We start from the raw sequence: 21,655 nt of genomic DNA on the forward strand, positions 1-21,655 counted from the left end.
GTTATCTTTTCCTAATGCTTGAGAGCACCCCCACTCCAGAACCCACTGAGTATGCCTGCCCCCCCAGGGACAGAGTACAGCCACACCTCAATGATAGTTACCATCAGAGGAACTAGCACATCTTTTAAGACTGCCCTAAACATCACTTGGCGCATATTATCATTTCTCCAGAAGAACCTTTTGAAATTTTAAAAAGAAATCATAAGATGCAAACATTAAAAACAATGCTTCTAGGGACAAAAGTGGTGGTTCACACCTATAATCTCAGCCCTCAGGGAAGCTAAGAGCAGAATATAATTGTGAGTTCTGCCTGGGTACAGAGTAAGTTCCAGGTCAACTTGGACTACAGTGAGACTGTACCCAAAAAGATAGAGGGCTAGAGATGGCTTAGTGGTTAAGGCGCATATCTGCAAAGCCCAAGTACCCAGGCTCAATTTCCCAGTACCCACCTAAATCAGACACACAAGGTGGTGCATGCGTCTGGAATTCATTTGTAATGGCTAGAGGCCTGCCCATGCTCTCTCCCTCTCTGCTTTAAAAAAGAAGAAAGAAGATGAAGGCTGGAGAAGATGGCTTAGCAGTTAAGGCACTTACCTGCAAAGCCAAAGGACCCTGATTCTATTCCCCAGGACCCATGTAAGCCAGATGCACAAGGTGGCACATGCATCTGGAGTTCATTTGCAGTGGCTAGAGGCCCTGGCACGCCCAGTCTCTCTCTACCTTTCTCTATCTCAAATAAATAAATAAATAAAAAGAAGAAAAGAAGCCAGGTGTTGTGGCACATGCCTTTAATCTCAGCACTTGGGATGCTGAAGTAGGAAGATCACTGTGAGTTCAAGGCCATCTTGATACTACATAGTGCAATCCAGGTCAGCCTGGGCTAAAACGAGAACCTACCTTGACCCCCCCTGCCAAAAAAAAAAAAAAGAAAGAAATAGTGCTTTCAATCTGGTCCAGCCATTGTGGAAATCAGTGTGGAGGTTCCTAAAACAGCTAAAGATTGATCTACCATATGACCCAGGTATAGCACTCCTAGACATATATCCGAAGGACTCATCTCATTTACTTAGAAGTACATGCTCAACCATGTTTTTTGCTGCTCATTTTATAATAGCTGGGAAATGGAACCAGCCTAGATGTCCCTCAACTGATGAGTGATAATGAAGATGTGGCACATTTATACAATGGAGTTCTACTCAGCGGTAAAGAAAAATGAAGTTATGAAATTTGCAGAAAAATGGATGGACCTGGAAAGGATTATACTAAGTGAGGTAACCCAGGCCCAGAAAGCCAAGCACATGTTCTCTCTCATATGTGGATCCTAGCTACAGATGACTGGGCTTCTGCGTGAGAATGAAAATACTTAATAGCAAAGGCCAGTAAGTTAAAAAGGAGACATAAAGGGAAGAGAAAGGAAGGGAGGAGGGTACTTAATAGGTTGATATTGTATATATGTAAGTACAATGATTGTGATGGGGAGGTAGTATGATGGAGAATGGAATTTCAAAGGAGAAAGTGTGGGGGGAGGGGGGAATTAACATGGGATTTTTTTATAATCATGGAAAATGCTAATAAAAATTTAAAAATTAAAAAAATTAAAAAAAAAAAAAAAGAAATAGTGCTTTCAGATCACTAGCCCCAGGCTCTGAACAAGTAGTTTTCCAGTCATAGGAGAAGGAACAGAAGGGAAAAGGAGGTAACTTGTCTAAAACAGCCTGGCTGAGGTAGGTAGAGCTGAGAGCTGGGAGGCTGACCTGCCTCTGACCACTGCATTTGCTCCTTCTTTGAGAGCCCACAGTTGGTATCCCTTTCCTCTAGGAGGCTTCTATTCTGCTTGTGGCCAAGGGAGACATTTCTGGCATCTAGGCTGTGAGTGAAGCTGAGCTCAATGGAACAGGGAGGTAGATTTTTCTTATGGGCTCTGCAGATTGTCATCTGCCTTCCCCTTCCATTCCTCACCCCTCAGAAGCCTCCTCAGACCTGGGAAGTGTAACCAGCTGAATAAAAAGCACATGGCTAGTGGAAAGTGTGGAGGCAAAAGCCAGGAGCCAGCACAACCCTAGGCCTCATCACAAAACCAGGCTGGGGAGACAACAGTGGTTTTAGTCAGAGACCAGAAGACTTTACAAGCTCTTTAGGACCCCAGTGTGCATGGGGCGGGTGCCTAATCCAGGTTCTGCCCGGGCAGGTGCAGTGGTGCCTATCCAGGTAGACCAGGGTCCCAATGATTCCAAGGTTAAAACTGATGCTTCTCTGAGCAGTAGGAGAAGCATCCAGGCTCTGAGCCCCATAGAGCCAGTCCTCTACAGTTTCCCAGCCAATGTTAATCCTATGTTCCTCCATGCCTGTTTCTTCCCGACTTAACACACCAACTTGCTCAGCTCCCGTTCCTCTCACCTCACTAGCTCAACAAGTGGCCCAGTAGGCTGCAGCTTCTCAACTTCCAGGAGAGGGGAATGAATGGAATGTTCCCAGCCAGAGAGGGAGTGGAGAGGGGACTGGGGTGAGGGGTGGGGGAGGGGAAGGGCTACTGCCTCAGCAAAGCAGAAACCTAGATAGCTGCTCCCTTAGTGTAGCTGTGCCAGCCTCCGCCCAAACCTCTGCTGGTGAGCTCAAGACCAGGTCTTGAACCTGGAGATAACCAACTGGGGAATCCCTCTGTTGCTCCCATCAGAAAAATTCTTGTTCTGGCCTCACACTGGCACCTCCTGACCAGCTGCCCTCTAAAGACCTCCCAGGGAAGTCTCTTTCCAACCCACTGCCTCTGATTGGGGACTGGCCAACCTCTATGCCTGGAGCACAACTAGAGAAGCCTGAACACAAGGCTGTAAGGTCAGGGGATCAAAGGTTGTTCCCATCCATCTGGTTACCATCAACTAGATTGAGCCCCAGGGCCACACACCTGAGAAAAACTGGCTTAGAGGGCTAGGGTGCAGCTCAGTAGAGATGGCTTAGAGGGCTAGGGTGCAGCTCAGTAGAGAGAGCAGTTGCTTAGGCTTGTGCAAGAAGACCCTGGGCTCTTTTCCCAGCAAAACACACACACAACCCAGATACCAAGGTAGTGGGGAGAGGGAGGCTTCAGTCCCAGTGACTTCTGTGTGGCAGAAGAGACTCAATCACACCACAAGTGGCTCTCTTCTACTTCCTGGACAAACAAAGCCTTGGGTGACCTGCTTGACCAGGCGGAGGAGCATAGAGCACCTGACCAAGGTAGCAACTTTAGCAGTGCATGTGGGAGGTACCAGGCACAACTAGCGGAGCTTCCTGCTACTAGTGTTCCTGGAATGGGCGGGCAGGCAGTGGGAGCTTCCTGTTTTGAACTAAGTCCAGGACCCCTTCTTACTGGGCTGGTAGGGATTTCCTCAGGGGTACCAGCCTGCCTCCTTCCTGAAGTTTGGAGGTACACTTCCAAGAAGCCATACACTCCAGCTTGCTGTTCCTTGGAAGATGTTTCCAGATTAAAACCTAGTGCCCCAAGGCCCAGCACACCTGAGCAAAACATGCCTGTACTCAGGTGTACTGGGAGACGGAGAATTGAGAGTGGATAGGTTAAGGAGGTCATGGGCAGGACTCATCTCTTGTTCTTTGAGCTTATCCTTCTAACCACCTTTTCATCTACCTAGGCCAGGATGTAGAAGAGACTACAGAGGGTCATGTGTGATCACAACCTGCTGAAGGTCCCCACAATGAGTAGTCTGTGGCACTTCTTTGTAGCAGAGCCCTCGCCATCCACTCACCAAGGCTCCAGTGGTCCAGCTCAGTCTGTTTCAGGCCGGCATAGGAACTCTCTAGGAGGCAAAGGAAAGAGCAGTCACTCTGGGAGGCTACCCTGTCTCCCCTATCTCAGCTGTTCCTGGTCATGTGGAAAGTAGATACTTCCCACAGGACCCCATCTAGCCTCTGCCTCCTCTATCACCCAACTCCTAGCAAAGTCCCTCTTCAGACATGTGCAGGCCTCTCTCTAGCCCAGCCTCTAAAACAATCATATTCAAGTCGTCTTTGCAGAACACAAGCAGGGCATGCTGCTTTCTCTGCTCAGGGACAGGACAGTTTATTAGAAACAGGCAGCTTTTACCAGTGAGCCATCTCTCCAGCCCCAGGACAGTGTATTGTTACTGTCTGCTTTATTTATATATTTATTATTAGAGAGAGAGGAAAAAATGGGTGTGCCAGGGCCTCTAGCCACTGCAAATGAACTCCAGATGCATGCACCACCATGTGCATCTGGGTACTGGGGAATCAAACATCTGGGTACTGGGAGCCGGGCGTGGTGGCACACGCCTTTAATCCCAGCACTCGGGAGGCAGAAGTAGTAGGATTGCCATGAGTTCAAGGCCACCCTGAGATGACAGAGTTAATTCCAGGTCAGCCTGGACCAGGGTGACACCCTACCTCAAAAAAAAAAAAAAAAAACAAAAAACCAAACATCTGGGTACTGGGGAATCAAACCTGGCTCCTTAGGTTTTGCAGGCAAGCACTTTAACAGCTAAGTAATCTTGCCAGCCCCTTAGTTTTGTTTGCTTGTTTTTTGAGATAGGGTCTCATTCAAGCTGACCTGAATATCACATATCACTCTGTAGTTCCAGGCTGGCCTTGAACTCAGTGATCCTCCTCCTACCTCTGGCTCCCAAGTGCTGCTGTTTGCCTTTTAAAATTGGTTAGAATAATTTCTTCCTAAAAAACATGCATACCCATGACCAAGAATTCTACTTACTAGCTTGGTGACCTTGGGCAAGTTAACTCCTCTGTCTCATTTCCCCATCTGTGAAATGGACACAGTAATAGTAAACTATCCCCAATGGTTTGTAAGGACTAAATGAATTCATTCATGAAAAGGCTGAGAGTGTTACATTGTAGCACTCAGCAGCTCTTGCTATTGTATCTTTTCTCCCAAAAACAGTCTGTGTAGGCAGACAGGGAGGTATAGAATAAGGGTACTTCTTAGCTGGTTTGTTGCAAGGAATAATACAACCTCCCAGCCTCCTAAGAGAGGATGCCCTGGAAAATTGCAAGGTAGAAGCAAGCTGCTGTCCCATGTCGACCCAACAATATTCCCCCACCTACCCCCACCACAACATCCATTTCTACCAGCATACTAGCCACTGGGGTATCAAAGCCCTCAACTCAACTGGAAAATAGCAGTAAATGTTTTCATTTACTAGGCACGGAGGAAGGGGCACCCAGGTCCAGTGTAATCACTATATGTCTGTTCCTGGTCTCTGAGCAAGCAAAGAGCCCAGCACCTTCTTCCCTAAGCACTGTCTACCCCAATCCCACTAGAATACTCAAAGTGTATTGTGCAGCAGTATTCCTCATGGTCCCCCCATGCTACACCCTTGACAACAAATCCAGGCTGGACCCATAGTGAGTTCAAGTAGATCAGCAAGCCTCATACTGCAGTGTCCTCAGCACCTGCCTTGCATAACGAAGAGTTCATCTGGCCAGAGGGCTCTGGGTGCAAGAGGTAGAAGTTGTTCTTTTGCTTTAATACTCAATACAATCTTTGTGAAACAAGCCAATGGGCTGCTCCTCAGACATAGTAGCCCCAAGGGAACCTTGGGACTCAGCAGACATTCACTGCAACCAGCAGATGACCTGCCAACTACAGCCCCTCTGTGCCTAGTACCCTCTTCCTCAGCTTCCTTGAGCCTCAAACTCCTCACAGGAGACCACCAAGGCACCAACTCTCCACTGGAGGTCTGCTGCAGGCAAAGCCAAGGGAGACTACCACACCACAGAAGGGTCATCAGCAATCCACTGACTAGGCCCAACACACAGATTTCAGATTTCGTTGAAGGCAGGACGGCTGGAACCTTGCTGTCTTTTCCACTATACTCCTCTGGTCTAACACTTCCTAGACATAAAACTAGCATTGTTCCTATGCCCTGGGCCACTAATCCCTGGCCTAATGGTCCCATCCTGTCATCTCCTGCTCCCAGGAGTGTCCACCCCACATCCAGATGAAAATCTGTTTCCTGAGTGCCTAGTACCACAATGCTTCAAGACTGTGACTGATTCAAATTCCAGCTCTGCCTACTACCAACAGAATTACTTGAGCTATTTATAAAACTACTCTGAGCTTCAGTTTCCCCATCTGTAAGTTGGGGGTAATAACAGCACCCACTTCAAAGAACTGGGAAACTCCTAGCTATCCTTCAACACCCTGAGATGACCTCCCTGCTCAGCACAGTGGGACCATCACTCATCCTTTATGATCTTCACTAAAGGGAACTCTGTGGGCAAGGTCTGACCTTGAGATGAGGCTAGGGGTGGCCTGAGGGAGGACAGTGGAGGTGGTTGAGAACACCAGCACCCAGGCCTGGAACTTAATAGCATCTCCTTCCCAGCCATAACACTGAGGGTAGGCAAGGGGTCTACCCTGGCAGCTGGGTACCTTGTAGCTTTCCTCCTTGGGTTCCCTTCTTTCCCCAGGCTGCTACCCCAAGGAAAAGTAAGACACATGAAACCAGACTCCAGGGCTGGGGCAGTCAGCTGGGTTTCCACACTCCAGGGAAGGGTGTCACTCCTGCCTCTGGGCCACCAATACCCAACCTGATGCTTTCACCATCATCTCCACTCCGTGGCCCAGAGGAAGACCCTTCTCTTGAGTGCCTCAGCACTGCAGGGCTTGACAAGTGGGTCTGCCTGGTTCAAACACCAGCTCTGCTTTCTTCAGGTCAGAGATCTAGGGTGGAATACAGTTGGAGTTCTCTCCCTATCAGTATCTTCAAACGCGGTTCTTCCCCCCCCCCCCCAGGCTGACTTGGAATTCACTCTGTATTCTCAGGGTAGCCTCGAACTCACAGCAATCCTCCTTCCTCTGCCTCCCGAGTGCTGGGATTAAAGGCGTGCGCCACCACGCCCGGCGGTTGAGCGGCTTTTTAAGGCTCAAATCAAATCAACGCGAGGCAGAGTGTTGTGAAGCAGGAACCCCCTAAAGCCAAGCTAGCAATTCAGGCTCAGAAACCAAGACTGGGGACAGGGCACCTATAGGGAAAAAGGGACAATTTCGGTCTAGGCGCTGACAGGCAGGGTGGTGTTACACTACCCTTAGGATAGGACCCGATAGGGGCATCTGAGCTGCGGTCCACGATTTTGGGGGCCCACCGCCGCCGCCCCTCCCCCGCCGCAGCTGGCATTCAGGAGGCGGGGCATCCGCTCTCGCGACGACTACGCAACTGTGCAATTAGCCGGGAGCGTTAAACAAATCAGGAGAGACAAAACAAGCCGCGACTCCCGCAAATCCGAGCTTCTGCTGTTTTCAAAACAAGTCTGAGGGAGGGGCTGCCCGGACCCCGAGGGGTTAGCCCTAGTATGCACGCCAGAACCCCGCGACCGTGAGGCCTAGGTCCGCGGGCCCGGCCCCACCTACCGACAACCCGGTCAGAGTGCAGCAGAGGTGGGACGGTCCTCTCTTCTGGGAGTCAGGCCTTATTCTTCCCAGACAGACCCAGGTGGCAGGCCTCCTCCCCTGACGCCGCGGTCGCCAGCCTCCTCCCGGAGCGCGAGACGGCTAATGGTGACCGTATAGGTGGTCCAGTCCCGGCGGAGGGGAGGACGCTCGGCTGAGGCTGCTCACCGAGACTCCGGGAAGCAGGACGGCCCTAGCTCCGGCCACACTCCAGCGCACACCTGGAGGGAACACGTGGACTCCGCTCTCCTTGCAAGCCTCATCAGGCCTGGAGACCATACGACTCGAAGGGCAGGCGGGGGCAGACCCCCGGCAACAATGAGGCGGTAGCAGTCACGTGGGCAAAGGGAGAAGTCCCCTAGCAGTGCTCACCAAATGTCAAGCACAGCCGATCGCACCACCAGCTACTATCTACCAAAGTCCTCCGGGAAGAGGAACAGTGGACGGCCCCGCCTCCCTTCCTGTGGCTCCGCCCCTGCCCAAGGTCTGTTCCTAGGGCTATGCTTCCCACCCAGCAGTCCACCAACCCTATAAGACCGGTCCGCCTTCAGCAGCCTAGGGCCAGACCCCGGGTCTCAGGTCGGGCTGGTGCGCCAAGGACGACTCTTTTAGAGAAAACCTGAGCGCTTCTGCAGCCACCAGACCTAGGAGCAGGAGTGGGGCTCCAGGGGCAAACAGACAAGCTAGCTAGAGTCTTGCCTCAGGGCGGAAAGCCTCCCGTAGGACTCAGGGTAAAAACCCCTCCCAGTCAGTGTCAGCTACTCTTCCCCACCAGACCTCAATCCTCAAATGATTCCACTTTTGGACCCATCTGCTCCCACCCTCCTACCTCTCCAGGCTTTAGGCCAGCCCAGTCCCCAGCTTGTACACCTGCCTCCCCTTCCCCCCCGAGTTCATCCAAGCCACCTCTGAGGCCTAAGGGTCACCCAGTATCCAGGGTCTCTGCATCTAGCCCTGAGCCCTCAGGTGCCTCAAGAACTCACCTACCAAAGCTCAAGGAGGCTGGCCCTCAGCCCTCATTCCTTACTTTTTTTCTTTTTTCTGGGGGGGGGGGGGAAGGGCTTTGCGAGGTAAGGTCTCACTCTAGCTCATGCTGACTTGGAATTCACGATGTAGTCTCAGGGTGGCCTTGAACTCATGGCAATCATCCTACCTCTGCCTCCCAAGTGCTGGGATTAAAGGCGTGCATCACCACACCCTGCCTTCCTCCCTCACACTTAACCAACTGTAGTCTCTATATATAGTGAGTTAACTTAGGCTGGAGTCACTACACTGCGAAGCTGCCAACAACAGGTCTCCCGTGGAGACTTGAGACCCTGAAATGCTAGTTCTGATGGATGTTTGCTTTCCTATGTTCCTTTCCTACTAACTTATTTAGAGTCTGCCCTGGACATGGGTGGGGAAAATGAGGTGGTCAACCCAAACCCAGGAAATCCTTACTGGTATTACATTCCAATGGGGAGAGGTTGTAAGAGACAAGAGCTGGGCTGCTCCTTAATGAGTAGCTAGATTTCAGTTATCAGAGGAGAATGACCTGAGGTTCAGCTTTAGGAAAATCCCTACAGCTTTCCCCCACTTACCCAGATGCTGGCTGAATACTGCTGGCCAGGGCAGCCAGAAGCTCATGGAGGCTGCGGCTGGCCCAGAACCAGTTCAACCAAGTCACAGGAGGGACTCAGCAAGTAGGAGGTGGGGGTGGGCATGGGGAGGATGGGTGAGGGCCTGAGTAAATGAGGATGCAGCAAGGCCTGTAATCTCCCTGTCAGTTGTCAGTAAGTACCTCAGCCGTCACCCCAGCCCCAACTCCCCCATCACAGCTGAAACCTACAATTAGTTTGGGGCACCTCACCAACCCTGGGTGCCAGCCACCACTCACACATGACCACACATGTCTGTGATGCTGCTAGAATTCTGCCATCAGAGATGGCTAGCTCCAACATCTAGAATCTATTCCCAGGAACTTAGGCTAAGGGGCTGAGGGTAGGTGGGATGTACAAAGTTCCCAGGACTGGATCAGCCCAGGATGCCCCAGAGGCTTATCAGAGCTGGGCAGGCAGGAACTGGACTTGAGGGAACCAGTCTGGAGCTCAGGGTGAAACAGTGAGCAGGGCTGTATGTCTGGGCAAGACAGTCTGTCTGTGAGGGCAGAAAGCCTAGGATTTCCCAATGAGGAAATGTCCAGCTCAGAGTAGGAAGAGTCCAGCTCCTTTCTCCACTTGGCTGCTTCTTCAGTTTAGTAAGGAGCTTGGCACACCTGGGACCACTGAGGTCTTCAGGTCTAAATTAATGGTAACCCTGAGCCAGGTGGAGAGGTGTACTACAAGGAGCATGGCTGCACAAGGGAGGGCTGCCAAGGTACCCCCCTCCTGACACCCTTTTCAGGTGCTATGGCCCCCTCCCACACACACAAACTAGGACTCCAAATTGGGCCTAGTGCTAGGATGGAGGTAGAGAGGCCAAACCCTCTACTTCCCTAGTTAACCTAGGCCTGAGAAGGAATAAGTGAGCCTTACTGGAGCCCTTGTTTCACACTACCAGCCCCTCACCACTGCCTGTTTATCGAACTCAGGTTAAAATAGCTTCTACTTTCTGGGCATATGAAGCTAAGGCAGGAGAGGTCCAGGGTAGCTGCTATGATTTCAGGCAGAGGACACAGAGCCCTCAGCTTCTGAATCACTCATGCCACAAGCCCCCTGGCTCTCACCAAGTCAGATCCACACTCTTGTGTTGAAGCTGTCTTTAGAAGTAGCACTTGCCTAGATTCAAGGCTAGGGCCCTTAAAGATGAGGCAAGGGTCTTTAAGGATGAGTTGAGAGTTCCAGTAGTCTATGTGCCAATCACAAGACATCCTCCTACCACAGTCATATATGCTGCCTGTGGCATATCCTGCTGTGGACTGAGGATTCCTGGAAGTAGCCAGAGGAGATAGTTGTGTTCTTCCTCTGAAAAACCTCTACAGCTTTCTGGGAGTGCTCCCTAAATACAACCCTACACTGACTGTTTGGACCATAGCCACCAACTCTATGGGTTGGCCAATACAGGCACATGCAGGTAGCATACTGATTCAGTGGCCACAGACCACAGCAGGCCACCTGTGAATGGAGCTCCCATCCCTACACAGGATGGACACCTCCCTCCAATGTCTCTGCAAGGCTCCCATGGACTCTATGACACCTGTGACTTGAAAGGCAAATTTCAAGGGTTCTTCCTTTCTTCCTCTTGCTAAGGAGGACTTTTCACTGGGGCAGCCCCAGGCACAAAGATCTGAGCTAAGCTCATCTAGTGAGCTTCATATGGGAACTACTCACCAGCTGTGCCAAAAGGGTTCTGGGAGCCCTGCCCACCAAGGTGCTGGCCTCTACATCCAGATAGGATCTGTCCTATACCTTGAGCTGATGGTAGAGCTGGAACTAAGGCTGCACTACTGGAGCCTCCTTCCTCTCCTTAAGGCCTAGACTCAACAGGCAGCAGAAGAGGAAACTGGGATTCCAGAAGTCAAGAGACCTCAGGAAGCTAGCTAGCTAAGGAAGAAAGAGTGTCTGAACATTCAAGCCCAGTCCTACCCTCAAGAATAGCACCCCCATCCAAGTTAAGCCCCTCTGATGTATAGCCCACAGGGACTCGGGCAGCTCAGGTGTGAATTCAGCCAATCCATGAGGATACTCCAGAGAAGGTTGCCAGCCACATGGAAGGCAATGGGCCAAGAGGGGAGGGGCTGAGATTGACAATGGACAGAAAATAAAATCTGCAACTCCAAGTCTCAGGCAGCCTTAGCCCTTCCCAGTGACAGGATTTAGGATTGTCAATGCAGGCCCACTCCAAAAGCCTGGAGTTTTAGTCTAGTCACTATCACAGTTTCATGAATTCTACAGAGTGAAAAAGACCCACTAGGGCTGAGGTGCTGGGTGGTAGGGGTCCATCCCATAACTTCAGATACCCTACCTGAAAGGACAATGAATGGCCAGTAGGATGCTATTGCCAGGGCCTGTGGCCTAGGACAGAGCAGGGTCTTGCTGGGTCAGAAGAGGGAAGCAGGGGCCTCACACAGCTGGGGGCAGGGCACAGAAGCCTATTCTAGTGGATGTGAAAACCATGGAGAGGAAGAAGGCAGAGACGCATGTGGTCTGAAAAGAGGAAAGTGCCAAGTGTGGGGTGCATGCCTTTAATCTCAGCACTTGGGAGGCAGAGGTAGGAGGATTGCTGTGAGTTCAAGGCCATCCTGAGACTCCACAGTGAATTCCAGGTCAGCCTGAAGCTAGAGTAAGACCCTACTTCAAAAAACAAAAAAAAAGAAAAGAAAAGAAAAAGGAAAGTGAGGGGCAGCTGCCCTACTACCCCATTACCTCCCTACTTTGGCCCTTCCCAGTCTATAATTAGTCAGAACCCAGCCCCACCCATTCGCAGCACCACCCTAAACTCAAAACAGCCATTAGCTTGGGGAGGGGCTCTACCCAGCCCCTATCTAATCACTCACTAACCTGAACCAGTGCATCTGCCCTACAGAAGGGAGGTGGGATGTCTCAGCCCCCTCCATGGGTTGGCCAAGAGCCCTGGCTGACCAGGCCTGGGTTTGAGTTCTGACTACCTCACCTCCTTTTTCCCACCCATGTCCAAGGCAGACTCTAAATAAGGCCTTCAACAGGGACAAAAAGCTTATTCCTTGACCTGCAAAAGCAAGGCAGGGAGCAGGCAGCAGCAAATGGAAGAGAGGAGTGTCATAAGTGGTGACTGCTCACAGGAAGATAGTCTTCCATGGCAGTGCCTATCATCTGTGTAGCCTTGCCTAGCTTAGCAGGACAGGAAGGAAAAAGCACTAGAAGATCCTTTGCCATGACACCTGCCCACATCCAGCAATCCTGGGAACCATTGTCACTAGTCACCAGGAGAGGTACCAGGCAGATAGGATATCATGATGTTACAGAATGGCTGGAGTTCTGGAACGGAGGACATGAGCCATATGGACACCTTCCTAGTTTGCCAGCCCAGAGGAGTTCCTTCCAATCTAATCCCTTCTGCTCCACTAGCAAGCAAGGGCTAGGGCCAAGCCCCTGGGCTTCCTGTCCTTGGGCCTCAACTGCCAGCACTACCTACTAATGTTATCTCTATGCAGGTTGCTGGGCACAGGGCCTGCAAGGAGCCAGACAGCCATAAGCCCCAGGAGTCAACCCAGCAACATCCTATAATGGCTTCTCTCCCAGGATCCATCCCTGTCCACTTGTGGGATATCCTACTGGTACTACATTCCAATAGGGAGGGGTTGTAACAGGCAAGAGCTGGGCTGCACCTTGATGAGTAGCTAGATTGTCAGTTATCAGAGGACAGGAGAGTGACCTAAGGTTCAGCTCTAGGAAAATCCCAAGGATGTGCCGCATCAACCTGATCCAAGTTCCTGCCAGAAGTATGTGATCCACTCATGGTGTGTATCTGACTCGAGATATGCATGGCTTCTGGGAGTAAAGGGGGACCCTGAGCAGGGTCCAAAGTGCCTCCTGTTCTATGGCCTCCCTCTGAGAGGCTTGGACCCACCCCAGGCTGAGCAAGGCCTACTTATGGGCAGGCTTTGGAGGACTTCTCTAATTCAAAGGTGAAGCATGCCTTCCTACCCCACCCCTGACTGGTCTGAGCAGCCATGGGAGGTGGCAGATCTGCCCAGACTTGCCAGCTCCTCCCTCCTGGGGCTCTCAACCCAGGGCCCGGAAGTGGATCCCTCTTCCCAGAGACGCAGCCTCCCCCTCGGGTGGCTGGATACGGCTGGATAATCCAAAATAATTCCTTCTTGGCAAGCAGCCTGCGGGGGAGGGGGGAACTCGCATTCCAAACCCTTGTTTTTCTCAGTAACTTCCCTCAGTTCCTGGGGCAAGGAACCCCTGGTCAGACCTCAGGCCTCCCCATCCTGACAGGGCATGCAAGGCTAAATGGCCAAGACTCAGCCTGCCTAGTCTACCTGCTTATTCCTCAATCTTCTAAGAAATTTCTATGTAACATAAGGACTGGCACACCCCGCAGAACACCTCACTCACTCACTAACCTTACTTTCCTTCCTAAGGACCTCATCTCCATACCAGAGAGGGAAGACTCTTCCCACCAGCAGTCTGTCTTTCTGATAGCCATCTTCAGCACCAGGGTGGCAAGTGAGTGTAGAGCCCCCATCTCTGAGCAATCAGGCTCTCCCACTGGGGGGGGGGGGCAGTCCTGAAGAGACTCAGCTTTACTTTCAGTAAACAGAAAGAAGATAGACATTAAAGGGGGCGTTCCCCAGGGCAAGTGAGGGTCCAGAGAGCCCTCCAGGCCTCAATCCACTGGCTCTGGGCCGGGCCTGAGCCCCAGTTCTCACCACTACCACAATGGTGGCCGCAGGCAGACAAGCCTTCCTTTTCCAAGGAGCTGGGAAAAGGAGTCAAGTGACGTGGCCAGAAACTCTGGGGCTCATGAGCTCAGAGAACCTCAAATAAGAAGCCTGACCACAGAGAAGGCAGTAAGGGACCATTCATGAAGGGTTCTAGGAAGGAGATGGCATGTGCAGTAAAGGGTCAGCAGTTGGGAAACAAGGCTGAAGCTGCCCGCACAATCTAAATTTTAAGACCTCCAAGAGGTTCCAGGTGTGTCCGCCCAAACACCAGACCAGGAACTTCAGAGAGACCTTGCCAGGAGACGTGGAGTCTCACCAGATTGTTGATCCTATCTTCCCCTTGTCTCCTGTCAGATTGTGTGGAGATTGCTGAGGCTAGACCCGTGGGGAAAGCCCCGGCAGAGCCCAGCGTCTGCGCAGGCTTAGCTTGGGGACTAGGGCCCGGAGGGGATCTCTGACAAACCGGATGATCTTCTGGGTGCACTGATTCGGCAGTGAAGAGTTGGGGGACATGGACTGAGAGGGAGGATCAGAAACCAGACCCGGTCGAAAGGACCTGCCCCGCCAAACCCCATTCTCCAACCTCCTAGCGCCGAAGGCGAAGGCCTCGGCGCTACTGGCAAAGCAGGAGGGCCCAGGCCCTGCCGGATGGACACACTGACACGGACAGAAGCGCAGGCCCGCATCGCCCTCCGCACACTGGCACTGCCCCAGGTCCCCGAGCCAGGGTGCTGTAGGTCGGGGGGCCAAGCGCCACCGACAGAGAAGCTTCGACCCCGCGCGACGCCCCCTCCCCCGCAGGCTCCGTCCCCAAGTGCGATACCTGCTAGTGCGCCGTAGAGGCTTGATGGCGCCGGGGCCGCTCTCGGCTCCGAGCTGCACTCCGGCCCGCGCGGCTGCCATGGAGACAGGCCTTTGTGTGGCCGAGGAGGGGCCGGAGCGCGCGGGAGTCGCCGGCCCCGCCCCCGCCAGGGGAGAAGGAGGGCGGCCGGGAGGGAGGGGCGAGACGGAGGGGGGAGGTGGAAGGAAAGAGGAGGGCGGGGCGGTTGGCGTCCCCAGCGCCCCCCTACCCTGGGCTTTCCCTGACCTACAGACCACTTCTGCACCTGCGGGTACGGCCCGGCAGCGCCCTGTCGTTGTCCCGGACGCATTGAGTTCCCTTGGCCTGTGCACCACCCTAGGCGTTCCTGGCTGGCCCAAGTAGAGCACAAAGCTGGGCACTAGGGGGTAACCTCAGCTGAGCCAGACGGAAGTCCCAAACGTGCCCTTTGAGATGGGCGGGACGTGAGCAGTTTCACCCCCCAGACTGGGGCATCAGGCTGAGGCTAGTTAGCCACACTAGTGCTGGTTGGGAGGGTGGGGTCTGCTAGACTCAGACTCTCCCAAGAATCCCAGCCATCCAGCCTCCTAGAGAAAAAGCCTCTGGGAATGACCTCCTAGTCATTCTTTCCCAGCTGCCCTCCTCCACTGGCCCGGCCTTCTCAAAAGTCTTCAATGCCTGTAGGATGTAACAGGTCCACTTCCTGGGGGGGGGGGGGGAGGGATCGACACGTGTGGCTCTTAGGCTCCCACACTATGGTCCCACGGACTTGTGACATGGACATTATTCCACTGTCTAAGGACAAGAGTCTGGGACCTATCCCCAAACCCAGACTTGCCCTCTACTTGCAAACTACTTCCTCCACTCCCCACTATGGAGACCTGCTTTCAATTCTCGCCAAGCCAAATGAAATCATTACAGATCTTAAGGAGTCCTTCACTCAATAAGTCTGCCTTCCCCCACAAGAAAGCAGCCAGGCCTTGTTCAGCCCACACCTTCTCCCTTTCACCAAACAAAGCCCCATCACAGGGGGCCACAAAATTGCCAGTGTATTAACAGAGCAAACTTTTTACCAAAAAAGTTTTGACAAGCAAAAAGATATTTTAATACCAGAAGCCAGTGCCCCCGGCTGAGTGGGGCTCAAAATAGAAAGCAGGAAGCTAGAGGGTAAAGAGCTGTCCTGTCCATCCGGCCGAGTCCCTGGAGCAGTCTGCCTTCTAATCTCCACCCAGCCCTCTTTGCTCAGTGAATGCCTACTCATGGCTTTCTCAAATCTGCCAATCCAAGGAGCCTCAGTGGCTACAGAGCAGCCCATAATTTTGTTGTACTAGTTCTTGCCCACCCAGGCATCCAGTCCAGGAGAACCCTCTGGTGTATGTGGGAAAAGTGGAAGAGCTTTGAAGCTATGTGTTCCTTCTCCTCCGTTGGGAGGAAGGAAGGTGGGTTTAACCCTACCCAAGACAAAGGCTCAACCAGCTCAGATCTGACTCCATCTTAGGAGAGAAAGAGTGGGTAGAAAAGAAGCTAGCAAGAGCCTCAGGTTCTATGCTCTACCCAGTAGACAGAACAAGCCTTTGGGGGGAACTGGAACCCTGAGAGGCTTCTCTACACATACTCCTATATGCTTCAGCCTTGGGGTATGCCCTGGCCAGTGTCACCACCTCCATGTCTATGCCCTGAAGCCCGCCCCCAATGTCCTGATGTTCAGCTACCAGGACCCAAAGGAAGCTGGTATATACTTCTGAGCTAAGGGTAGTTGAGGTCACTGAGTGCTCTGTGGAGACCACCCTGCAGCCCAGGTTCTTGTACTGTGCAGCAGCCCTCAGAATAATGGAAACTATATTACAGTGACATTTGGGGTGTGCCCCTCAAGGAAGGGGTCATAATTGCAACCATGGAGTAGGTTTCTCAGACAGTTCTGACCCAGCACTGTGCTATCAAAATCTGGGTATACCAAAGCACTGGTTTTGCAGAGGCACCTTATAGCTAGTGTTCAGCTGTCCCGACATAGCCTTGGAGCTCTGGTTGTCACACTGGAAGGTGTGAGTCTCCACAAATTTCTTTCTTTTTTTTTTTTTTTTTTTTTTTGGTTTTTCGAGGTAGGGTCTCACTCTAGCCCAGGCTGACCTGGAATTCACTATAGAGTCTCAGGGTGGCCTCGAACTCATGGCAATCCTCCTACCTCAGCCTCCCAAGTGCTGGGATTAAAGGCGTGCGCCACCACGCCCGGCTCACAAATTTCTTAAGATGCCAGGACCCCAACAGGGAGGCTGGCACCTCTGTGACAGGTTAAACCTCTGTTGGGAGCTAGGATCATTCTTCCTCACTCCAGGATCTCCACTTCCACTTGCTTCTGCTCAGGTGTCTAACTATGGACAGATCCTTGGTCCCTGCATTGGACTGATCCAGCTCAACTGTATGTATACCTTTTTACTTCTCTTTTGCCTTCATTTTCTTACCTGTAAAGGAGGAACAGTAACAGGCTGTCTTTGGCTGAAGCCGAGTAGACAAGTCAACACAAAGGACTAACAATAGTGCTGGCACCTGTGAACAATGACCTAGCTTTGTTGTATGAGGACTTAGCTGGGGTCCCATCGAAGGCCAGGCAGTGCACACTTGAGGGTGTAACCAAGGAGTCCAAAGAACCCAGGACAAGTTACAATTGTGTTACATGGGGGCTTGAGAAGAAAAAGTATTTTGTGTAGCTGTATACCAGTTTGCTTTGGCAGCATCCCTTTCAGGCACCATAGGGATAAGTCTGACATCTCTAGATGCCACACTCTGCCCCACCAACTGCTCCACAACTGACCTCTGAGGCATCTACATGACCTAGTCTCTCAGAAGAGTCTAGAGGTCTAAGAGGTCAGGATAACCCTAACCACTCATAGGCTTTTACAGGCAATAGTTCGGGCTTGATTGCAGCTCTGGATCCACACCTCATTGTGCACCCTCCTAAAGATCCCGACAATGCTAACATACTGTGCTGGATGGTGACAACATTGTACCACAGTAAGCCCAGCAAGGAGTCACTACATGTGTGTGCAACTCACAGATGGCACCTCAAAGAGACCCTTACCCCTGCCTAAATAAGCACAGGCTCCCAGTTGTACCCTGAAGCCAAGGAAACATGGGAGGCAAGGTTAGGCTAGAGTTCAAGGTCCCTCAGGCTTCACGGGGGAAGCAGAGTTGAACACAAGAGGGACAGCCAGAATTTCCCTTAGCAGTTTAGGTGGATTGCATGGATCTGGTGCCTAGTGCAGTATTTCAAAAGAGGGAACCAGGACCATAATGAGCACCCCAAAGGACAGGCTGAACTGGCTTTCTTAGCAGGGATACTGGACCACACACCACTCTTGCTCCCCTTACCCTGTCAAACCATAGTAAATGGGATACCTAAATCCTCACAGGGCAAAACAACCTCATGCCCTCTCAAGTGGCTGCCTGGGTAAATAAGTACCCCTCCTGTCACCAGAAGAGGCAGTGGGAAGATTGTGAGGAAAGGGACTAGCCCTGGCAGTTGCCTCCCTCTGTCTGAGGCAGGCAGCCGGTTGGGCTGAAGGACAAACCAAACACAAGGCATGGGGTATGGACAGATGGAAGCCAGAAGGAGGCAGGTGGTGGGGGCACCCACATCAGCAAGGGCTCCCAACTCCAGCCATGTGGAGGACAGGTGGGGCCCAGGAGGGGGTGAGGCAGTTGACAGCATAGAATCCCCCAACAGTCAGGGAAAGGCTGTGGCTTCAAATATCATGTTTACTACTGGTACAAAGGTGGTTCCAGGAGGTGCTGCAGCCAGGGCAGGGAGCCAATGTTGGGAGCTCCAGTTTGGTGAAGGACCACCCTTCAAGGAAGAGGGAGGCTTGGCAGGCCCCTGTGACCACACACCTTGGCCCTGTCTCAGGGAGGGCACAGAACAGCCTGTAGGTCCTTGGGCAGGGAGCCAATGACTGTCTCAATATACAGCTGTGCTCGATGTAGTGTCATCTCCTTCACAGGGAGCTGGTGGTTCTGTGCCCGCACCTGTAAGGCAGTGGCATTAAGGGACAGGCACACTTCTTGGTGGAGGCTAGGCAGGGCAGGGAGGCCTCTCACCAGCTTCTCCCGAAGTTTCAGGACCAAGTCCACCACCTCTACCTCCGATTTGTCCTTCATCCAGGCCTCAACGTCCTGCTGGGGACATTTCAAGTTCTCCTCACTTGGCCCCACACACCCTGAACCCAGGCCTATCCCCCTACCTCTGCCTTCCTCACCGCCTCACAAATCGCCTCCAGGTGCAGGGCCTCCAGCTTCTGGGCCATCTCTTTGTGCCGCTGCCGATACCAGCCATCAAAATGAGGTGACTTGAAGAACTTCCTGGGTGGCAAGAGGCAGCTATAGAGCTGACCCAGTCTACTAATGGGCAGCCACAGCAGACTGTGCCCACTATTTTCCTACCTGTAGAGGCCCAGCCAGTCCCCCTTAAGGATGCAGGTGAGCTGGGGTCCTGCGTGCTCTAGGCTATGCAGGAATTCATCCTGGCGGAAGGGACGAATCTGGGGGGGACTCTGAGACACAGGCCAGGTGAGCTGGATTCTGGGAAGCACAGCCCTACAGGCTCTGCGTCTCAACAGGCTGGCACCCTCCTCCCAGGACATATCTAAAGATACTTGCCCCACCCTGCCTAGGACAAATCTCTGTGAACAGCCCTTCAAGGGTTCTGTCAAAGCCCCTTCCTGTGGTTCCTATTTATCTGCCCTATGGGAGTACTCCTGGCAGGTACAGGGTCAGCCTTATGCCCTGGTAGCTCCTACAACACTGCTACCCGCCTCTGCTCCATGTGGACATCTGCCCCAGGCCTTCCCTGGACCAATTTCACCCTCCCCAGGACTCCCAGACACCACCTTCCAGGGTGTGATGCTTTTCTGCAGTGGCATGAGGCTGGCCATGTAGTGCTCCTAAGGGAGGGAAGAGTGAGTGTGGGCCACAGCCCCTGTTGTTACAGCCTCTGACACCACTGCCCCTTGCTGCTAACCCACCCTGCTGGCACCCCTGCCCGTCTCACCAGGGGGATAATGAAACTCTGAGTAAGCTCCAGAAGGTGCCGCCTAAGTAGGGCACTCTGTGCATCCCACGGCCGCTTCTTCTGTACACCCTGCAGGAAGCAGGGAGATGAGTCCCCACGCTGGCCAGGACCCTGCATCCTTCACACCACACTAAGCATCCATGTCTAGACCCCAACCACCAGCATATACCTTGAGCAGCCGTTTCAGTAGTGCCTTGTCCCGATGGAGGTGGGCAGTATATAAGGTGTAGAGGCCTGGCAGGAAGTCAGATCTGTGGCTATCCTTTCCACACTCTCATAGCTCTACTGATGATGAGGATGGGTGTCTGATCTGCCTATAATCCCATCCCTTGGCAGAACCTGCACATCTTACCCCACCCAATCATAGACTCAGAAGTCCTGATACAGAAGACAACTCCCCATCCATTTCCATGGGGCCTTAGTGCAAGGGTCAGAAGGCCTGACCGTCACCACTGGAAGATCTATCAAGTGCAGGATAGGCTCCAACAGAATAGAGGGGCCTCCAGCCTTGGGGTGTGGGCACAGACCTGGCTTGGTGTCAAGGGTCTTCAGCCTTGAGGGCTTTTTTAACTTGATCTGCTTAGGAAGGTCCCCTGTGAAATATACCCAATGGCCCAATCTCAGTGCTGGCAGCTCTGCCCATGTTTGTGGGCTCAGGTGTCAGAGTACAGACCCCTAACCCGTAAGGTCCTGAGCTGTGTAAGGTGACTGAGTCTCTGGACTACTCACCTGACATCTTGGGCTCCCCAATTCGGAGGACATGGGGCCAGTGCTGAAGTGTTTTGATAAAGAAAGGGTTTGTAACTCCCAGGACCACGTTTGGTCTAGAGACAGAGAGAGAGAGAGAGAGAGAGAGGGAGAGAGAGAGGCTCGGGAGAGGTGGTAGGCGGGCAGGCAGTGGGGACATGCACTTACGGGGCTTGTGTGCGGGTTGTGAGCTCCTTGAACTCGCTGTCATGAATGGTGAAATAGGGGCGGAAGTCACAGCAGAACTTGAGAGGCTGCAGACAACTGTGGGGTTGAGGGAAGCAAGAAGCAGGTGAAGTGGAAGCAGCCCAATCCAGTCACAATAGTCCAGTGAGCAAGGCATGTACCTGGTCAAGGCTAGCACCAACTCCGAGGACATGTCAGGTGAGGGTGCCAGGACCACTAGAGGCTCCCCGAGGAGCATGAGCTCCCATAGGGTCTGCACATGAGTCAGCACAGGCCGGAAGCACCTAGGGCAGGGCAGGGTAGGACAGTTGGGGAGGTCAGGTGGCTCTCTGCTACACAGGTGCTCTGGTGAAAACAGGGCATCACCTTGCCCAAAGATAGTGGTGAGGAAGTGAGCAACATGTAATGACAGACCACCTAAGAAAACTAGAGCTGGCCTAGGCAACTTGACCAGCCTGTGAGGGGCTGGGCAGTTCCTGATACAGTCCCCAAAACCCCAGAAGGGGTTCCCACACTAGAGCCCTGGCTCCTTCTGGGCCCAACATGAGACAGGATCGTCTCAAAGCCCAGACTCTCTTGAAGACACCTAAAAAGGCACAAAGAGGCAGCCTCAGGCAGCAGACATCTCCCAACAACCTCTCTGAGCAACTGTCTTCCAGAACCTTTGTGCCCACTGTGCCCATCTCCTCTGGGTCAGATATTTGGGTATAGGAAACCTCTTCTGTACAATTGTCCTTAAAGTCACTCAGATGAGCAGGCCCACCTTTGGCAGTCTTATCCTGAATGATACACATATATGTGTGCAACCACAGGTGGGTGGGTTCCCCCAAAGCACCCTGAGGCAACCTACAAAGCTCACCTAAAGAGATCCAGTTCATGGACGCTGGCAAGCACCACAGGAGCGGGCAGCAGATTCTGAGAGATGGAGGGGGGTGGATAAGGTCAGGTCAAGGGCAAGGTAAAACTGTGCTTGAGGACAGCCTTTCAGCCCCTGCCTTACACCCTTCCCCTCCCACAGCACAGACTATGTACTTTGACATACTGGCCATTACAATGGCTTTGCCTGAGTTTTGCCACCCT

General features: G+C 52.6%; 2 protein-coding genes across 7 annotated transcripts in view; both read right to left on the reverse strand.

Moving 5' to 3' along the window:
- Plxnb2 (plexin B2) overlaps nt 1-14,674 on the reverse strand; it is a 30,437-nt gene extending 15,763 nt beyond the window's left edge. For 2 of the 3 annotated variants that reach the window (XM_045151754.1, XM_045151753.1), the window contains exons 1-2: nt 4,715-4,762; nt 3,738-3,788 (exon numbers count right to left, since the gene is read on the reverse strand). The gene's annotated coding sequence lies outside the window, so the exon portion shown is untranslated. Of the gene's footprint in view, nt 1-3,737; nt 3,789-4,714; nt 4,763-14,583 lie in introns of those variants that run through there. The other variant, XM_045151755.1, reaches the window with a different exon arrangement.
- Dennd6b (DENN domain containing 6B) overlaps nt 3,752-21,655 on the reverse strand; it is a 31,469-nt gene continuing 13,565 nt past the window's right edge. The window contains exons 9-22 of one of the 4 annotated variants that reach the window (XR_006637697.1): nt 21,435-21,490; nt 20,737-20,859; nt 20,558-20,653; nt 20,372-20,466; nt 20,170-20,235; nt 19,812-19,876; nt 19,622-19,711; nt 19,461-19,514; nt 19,015-19,124; nt 18,831-18,933; nt 18,673-18,747; nt 18,466-18,600; nt 4,715-4,762; nt 3,752-3,788 (exon numbers count right to left, since the gene is read on the reverse strand). Coding sequence is in view for 3 of the 4 variants with exons in the window: in XM_045151758.1 (XP_045007693.1) it covers nt 18,478-18,600; nt 18,673-18,750; nt 18,831-18,933; nt 19,015-19,124; nt 19,461-19,514; nt 19,622-19,711; nt 19,812-19,876; nt 20,170-20,235; nt 20,372-20,466; nt 20,558-20,653; nt 20,737-20,859; nt 21,435-21,490 (1,059 nt within the window). In the remaining variant the exon portion in view is untranslated. Of the gene's footprint in view, nt 3,789-4,714; nt 4,763-16,749; nt 17,040-18,315; nt 18,601-18,672; nt 18,751-18,830; nt 18,934-19,014; nt 19,125-19,460; nt 19,515-19,621; nt 19,712-19,811; nt 19,877-20,169; nt 20,236-20,371; nt 20,467-20,557; nt 20,654-20,736; nt 20,860-21,434; nt 21,491-21,655 lie in introns of those variants that run through there. The other 3 variants (XM_045151756.1, XM_004650408.3, XM_045151758.1) reach the window with 3 other exon arrangements.

Source organism: Jaculus jaculus, chromosome 6 (genome assembly GCF_020740685.1).
Source record: "Jaculus jaculus isolate mJacJac1 chromosome 6, mJacJac1.mat.Y.cur, whole genome shotgun sequence".
Classification (NCBI taxonomy): domain Eukaryota; kingdom Metazoa; phylum Chordata; class Mammalia; order Rodentia; family Dipodidae; genus Jaculus; species Jaculus jaculus.